General features: G+C 47.5%; 1 protein-coding gene across 1 annotated transcript in view; it reads left to right on the plus strand.

Annotated features, from left to right (window-relative positions):
- Nucleotides 1–808: 808 nt before the first annotated feature.
- The window catches only part of LOC103582763 (ELMO domain-containing protein 3-like), a gene marked incomplete at its 3' end in the record, with an annotated part of 9,192 nt that continues 3,483 nt past the window's right edge, over nucleotides 809–6,517 (plus strand). The window contains exons 1-5 of the mRNA XM_008564273.1: nucleotides 809–833; nucleotides 1,860–2,003; nucleotides 3,441–3,532; nucleotides 4,751–4,874; nucleotides 5,087–5,209. Of these exons, the coding sequence (XP_008562495.1) occupies nucleotides 809–833; nucleotides 1,860–2,003; nucleotides 3,441–3,532; nucleotides 4,751–4,874; nucleotides 5,087–5,209 (508 nt within the window). The remainder of the gene's footprint in view (nucleotides 834–1,859; nucleotides 2,004–3,440; nucleotides 3,533–4,750; nucleotides 4,875–5,086; nucleotides 5,210–6,517) is intronic.

Below are 6,517 nucleotides of genomic sequence, written 5' to 3' on the forward strand. Positions count from 1 at the left end.
ACTGTCATCTTCCAAGATCCATCTGTCTTCTTCATGGGCCAAATAGGAGAGTTGAATGGGAATGTGGTGGGAATCACCACCCTTGCTTCTTTCAAGTCCTTGACAGTAGCACTAATCTCTGCAATCCCTCCAGGGATGCGGTATTGTTTTTATGATTCGAGTTAGACTTTTGTACACTTGACCTAGAAGTTTTCTGCTTATACAGATCAAGTAAGAATTTAGTAGGCTTCCTGTCTATTTGACTTACAGGAACACCATGAGTAACTAACCAACGCCATAGATCTATATGAGTCAGACTATTCCTCTCCAAACATTTCCTTGTTGTTTGTGTCCTCAGCAAAGACTGTGAGGCAGAGAGGAGGTGTCTTAGCCTACCTTTACCATTGAGGCTGGAGAGATCATAATTTTTGGTATTGAACTGAAGTCTCTCCATCCTTCACATCATTTGTTGATGTTCTCTAAGCAAATTGGAAAAGCCAGTGACAGAAAATGCCACTAGTGTTACAGGACACACTCAGCTCCTGGCTAAGGATCCCCAAAATTGATACCAAGCTCACAGTTCTGGCTGCCTGCCCCCAAACAAAAGCAAACCACCCAAAAGTCAAATGTCGGTGAAAATGGAAGTCAGCTTTTATTCAGGAATACCGGTGACCTGAGGAGAAACGTTAGGCTAGCCCATCTCTCCGGTAAACCTGTAGGAGAATGGCCAGGCTAAAGCCATCTCAAAGACTCAGGTTTACTGAGTGGGTATTAAAGAGGGGGATGAGGGAATGGAACGCAGGAAAATGAAAAGCAGGAGGGAGGGGACATGAGCAGCGAGGGCTTCGCGCAAGGTCTGAGGTGCAAAGTCTCACCAGGACTCCGTCTGGTTTCTGCTCTTGTCCTTGCCGTTATGGTCCTGCTAGAGGGGTGGAATCAGCATGACTTTATTTATGTCTTCCTGGGTGCCCTTTGGATAGTACATGCAAGTCTGCAGCTCCAGGCCGACTGGAAAACAATGTTACATTTATGTAAATAATGTCATCTCGCCCCATAACCAAGGTTCAAAATATCAAATAACCAAGGGAAAAGAGAGAACTCAGAGAAATATATGCCAAGGAAAAAAACCGTGTCTTTAACATTTGCCTACAGCCCATGGGATTTTAGATCCCAACATGGCTTCAGTCTTGCTCACTCCAAAACTAGCCAGAGAGTTTAGGCCAGAGAGTGGCAGCTGGGGTTTGGAGAAAAGGGCTGTGTGGTTTCTATAGAGAGCCTGTCCTGATGCTTTTTTTCTCTCCTACTTTTTCCCCCTTTTATTGTACTTTCATTCATTCATTCCTCAAACATTTGTTGAGCACCTGTCATGTGTCCAGGCACTGTGATAGGCTCCGGAGAATCCTGCCCTTGTTTTGCTCACAGCGTAGTGGGAGAGACAATTATGATAAGCACTGGATGTCAGGGTCTCACAGAGGAGTAGCTCCTGATCCAGATGGATGAGGGCAAAGGAGGTGTCCAGGTGAGGGTGATGTCAGAGGCAGCTGAAGGAAGAGAAGGAGGCACGCCAGCAGGGTTGGAACTGCAGGTGAGAGTACCTACCTGCGTCCTGCCTCTTCAGCAGCGTGAGAGCAGTCTGTCCCAAGGCACCGAGGGTGGGAGGGGGCAGAGTATGTCGAGGAACTTCCGGTGGTTCTGTATGGCCCTAGGGCAAAGCTAGAGAGGTAAGAAGGATCTAGATTGTGAAGGTGTGCTGTGGAGTGGGTTTGATCTCTAGGGTTATGGAGAATTCCTGGAGGGTTTTGTGCAGGCGGTGACATCACATCTGCCCTTTTGAAAGCTCACTCTGGCAGCCATGTGAAGAGGGGATCAGAGGTGACAAGACTCGAGGCTGGGGTCTGCGATAGTGGTCCAGACATTCCTAGATCTCAGAAGGTGTTCTTTCCTCACTGTTGCAGTTGTGAGTACAGAGGTGCTCAGAGCCCAAGAAGAATGGGACGCTGTGGACACCATCCAGCCAGAGACAGGTAACTGTGGGAGTGGCACTGCTACACACAGCCCAGCTGCTAGCAAAGGCACCATCCACACGTGTGGCTAATGTCTCTGTGACTCTGGGACCAGGAGACAGAATTCCTGAGTGTTCCCATCTTAGCATTGTGTCATAGAATAAATTCTCTCTTCTGTATCCAAAGATGATGACCTCCTCCCTCTGAAGGCAATGGGAATGAATGCTGTGGAGAAAGGGCTGCTTTTTCTTTTTTTTTTTTTTCCCTTTTTGTCTTTTTTACTGACCGGTAACGGGATCGCAACCCTCGGTGTTGCGCCCGCACTGCGCTCAGCCAGTGAGCGGGAACCGGTCTCCACATGGGATCCGAACCCTCGGCGGGAGCGCCGCCACGCTCCCAAGCGGCACCGTGCTCCGAAGCGGCGCACTCTCCAGTGCACCACCGGGCCGGCCCAAAGGGCTGCTTTTTCTGCCCATCTTCTGCCCAGCCCTGAGAGAAGACAGGGAGGATCTTGGTCAGGGTCAGCTTCTGCAGGGTGGTGAGGCTGGACAGAAGGATGGAGGCAGGCAGCCAGGGCCCTGCGTCAGGCTGGTCAGGTTGTTCTCTACACAAGGAAGTCCCTGGGGGTGAGGGCTGAAGCCATTCGCTGGATAGCTCTGAAGGCTGGGTAAAAACTGTCTCAAGTCCCTTTCTGAGAGGTTTGGATAGAGCTATGGGAAGGTAGAACTAGGACCTATATCTAGCCGGGGTGAGGGCTGAAGCCATTCGCTGGATAGCTCTGAAGGCTGGGTAAAAACTGTCTCATGTCCCTTTCTGAGAGGTTTGGATAGAGCTATGGGAAGGTAGAACTAGGACCTATATCTAGCCTGAACCTGACTTGAGCTCCTGGAGAGATGTCACAGTGAATATTATTAGCTGTCACCCATATTGCTAGCTGATAAATTAAATCCCTATGAACTATAACAAAGGATGAGGGGGGAGGGTGTGAGAAGGGGCAAAACAGGAATTAGGAGAGGTCCCTAAACAAACCGGTAGCATGCTCCTGTGGAGGCACCTACTCTAGGCAGTGACTTGCCCCCTCACAGATGAGTGGAATTTAGGGAGCCCCTTGTAGGGCAGATCTGTCCCCTACTCACTGCAGAGGTAGCCTAGCAAGACTCAACAGCCTCATCCCAAAAGAGTCAGGGCTGGCTGACTAGCTCAGTTGGTTAGAGCGCAGCCTCGTAACACCAAGGTCAAGGGTTCGGATCCCCATACTGGCCAGCCACAGAACAAACAAACAAAAAAAGTCAGCCCAGCAGATAATGCCAGCCCCTTGAAAGATGGTTGATTGTAGCTGTAGGTGTCTGATATTTGCAGCTGGAAGCCAGTGCTTGGCTTGGAGGTGACAACCAGTAAGTGTTTGCTGACAGAAGGACTACTGTTACAAACCCTCGAGTGTCTTCCCTTTTGCCACAGGGATCCAGGCTGGGTCAGACCGGCCTGGGGAGCTAATTTCCTTCAGTGAGGCCCTGCAGCATTTCCAGACTGTGGATCTCTCTTCCTTCAAGGTATGGCGGTAGGAGGTTTGGAGTCTCAAGCAAAGCACCTTCTTCCCAGGAGGCAGGTTTTCATCCTGCCAGGGTAGGGCAATGGGCAAGTAAGATGGAAGCTTCCAGCTGAAGGCCATATGTCACCTGAGAAATCTTGGTGCATAGGATCGTGAGTGGCCATGGACCCATGATTCATGCAGGACCCTGGTAGCCTTTGTGTTGAGCTTTTGTGGCCCTGTCATATGGGGGCCTATGTAGCTATTCCCTTGCTGTTCCCTCTTAGGGATAGAGAGGGCTGGAATCAAATTGTCCAGCGACCTGAGTAATTCATGGCCAATGGAGGAAAATCGTTTATTCCCTCAAAGATCCAGAAGCTATTTGGGAATTTAAGAAAGATGTGGGTTAGAAAAAAAGGAATATTTGAGGGAATAAAAACTGGGGGACTTTCTGGGACATCCTGACTGACCAGCAGTAAGTTTAGAGGAATGTAATTTCAGATCTTCAACCTGAAATCTGACTCAGGAGAAAGAGACTGACAAGACAGGAATCTGGTTGGCTTATAAGACCTAGAGCGCCAGAAACTACCAAAATGAGAATATTCCAAGGCCTGCAGCAGTGACCTTGAGCCATAAGCCAAACTAGCATGACCTAGTTTAGGAAGTGCTGTTTGTAACCAGAAGGTTCCAGCTACCCTTCCAAGGCATCTAACTCCAATGAGTCCCCAGTAAACTCTCCTCCCCACTGGCTCTCATTCTGAAAGTGGAGAAGGATGCTAAATTTTGTAATTTGTGTCCTTTACAAACACACATACAGAAAGATAAAAACAAACATACAAATTGTAGAAGCAGCCCTGCTGGGAAACCAGCCTGGCATGTGTCTGACCACACGGGGGATTCCCCTGGGCATCTGTAGCCTCAGGGTGGGGGTGGAGGGGGTGTCAGTGGAATAACTAGTTCTGGAAAAGCCCAAAGGACCAAATGCAGAGAACTAACTGGCTGATGATGCCTATGCTTGGGGACATCTCTTTCTCCTTGCAAAGAACCTGAGAGCTGGATGTCTCCAGAGACTCAACAGGTTCTTTAGTTTCTTCTCCCTTTCCCTCTCCCAAAGACCAGCCAGTTAGCTTGGGGTAACTGCTTCTTTCTACAATAACCGCCCCTGGTCTGAGCCTGATGGTAAGTTCATTAAGGCAGGTGAATCTAGCACTCTGCCCATTGCCTGTGACTTCCTCTGCAGAAAAGAATCCAGCCAACTATTCGAAGGACTGGGCTTGCTGCCCTCCGGCACTACCTCTTCGGGCCTCCAAAGCTCCACCAGGGCCTTCGGGAGGAAAGGGACTTGGTCCTGACCATCGCTCAGTGTGAGTACACAGGGGCTGCCACAGCATAGGCACTGCGGACAGCACCGTTTGCTGAGGCTAAGCCAGGGGTCTTGCATGTGTCATGTCGGAGGGCGAGTGGGAACTGAGAACAGGGTGTCTTCAGCACAGACCAGGTCTACTATTCTCAGAGAAGCATCCAGTCCTCCCCTGCGGGGCAACCTGGCAGAGAATGTGGTTGTGTTTTGGGGCAGGTGGCCTGGATAGCCAAGACCCAGTGCATGGCCGAGTCCTCCAGACCATCTACAAGAAGCTGACTGGCTCCAAGTTTGACTGTGCCCTCCACGGAGACCACTGGGAGGATCTGGGCTTTCAGGGTAAGAGGGAAGAGCAATATGTCTTCTTTTCCTTGCTCCTGATTCCAGAACTAGAGTGAGAGGCCAGATCGTCCTCTTCCAGCCATGCCAGCACTATGAGGCAGGATATCTGGGAGAGGGGTGCAGTGAACGCAAAGGCCCTGAGGTGGAGCACGCTTGCTGTGTTTGAAAAATAGCAGGGAGTGGGCTGGGTGGAAACGAGAGTTCCGGGAGCAAAGATCACTTCCTGGCCTTGCAGGCCGTGGTAAAACATTGACTCTAAGTGAGATGGTCTGGAGTGATAAGATTTGGAACTGGTTTGTTTTTCCTTTTTTAAAAAATATTGATGAAAATATTATTATATATCTTTTTTTTTTTTTTTTGGGAAAAAAAATGATTTCACCTGGTTTGGGATTATACTTTTTTGTTTTTCAAAATCATATCAAATTATGTTTGTATAGAATAGGAAAAATAGCTTAATTTAAAAAGGAAACTTTTGTTATAACACCAAGGTCAAGGGTTTGGATACCCATATCGGCCATCTGCCAAAAAAATAAAAAAGAAACTGTGTACGTACCCATAATTAATTGATAGTGTGCTGGTTTTGGCAATATGTTTAAGTCCCTGTCCCCTCCCTCATCTGTAATATAATTGTCTTACATACGAATATATCCTCTACGTATGTTGAGAATCAGATCAGACAATGTTATGATTTTTGTTTGAACCATCAAACATCATTTTTAAAACTCTGGAGGAGAAGAAAATATGTTGTATTTACCCATATGTTTACTCTTTCCATCATTCTTTCTCCCTTCCTGATATTCCAAGATTTCCTCTTTTATCATTTCCTTTCCATTTCAAGAGCTTTCTTTAGCCATTCTCTTAGGGTAGGTCTGCTGCCGATGAATTCGCTTAGTTTTCCTTATCTGGGAATGACTTGATTTCCCCTTCACTCCTGAATTCTCTGGATACAGAATTCCAGGTTTACAGGTCTTTTCTTTCAGCACTTGGAAATGTACCTCCTTCTAACCTCCATGGTTTCTGATGAGAAATCTGCTGTCATTTGAATTATTTCTCCCCTATGGGTAAGAGTTGTTATTATCCCTTCTTTCAAGATCTTTTCTTTGTCTTTAGTTTTTAGATTTTGACTGTGATGTGTCATTGCATGGATTTCTTTGGGCTTATCCTGTTTGGGATTAGCTCAGCTTTTTGAATCTGTAGTTTAGTTCTTTTTCCAAATTTGGTAAATTTTCAGCCATGATTACTTGGAATATTTTCTTTAGCCCCATGCTCTCTGTTCTCTTGTGGGGCTCCAGTGACACAAATGCT

Source organism: Galeopterus variegatus, unplaced genomic scaffold, assembly GCF_000696425.1.
Source record: "Galeopterus variegatus unplaced genomic scaffold, G_variegatus-3.0.2 Scaffold17774, whole genome shotgun sequence".
In the NCBI taxonomy this organism is placed as follows: domain Eukaryota; kingdom Metazoa; phylum Chordata; class Mammalia; order Dermoptera; family Cynocephalidae; genus Galeopterus; species Galeopterus variegatus.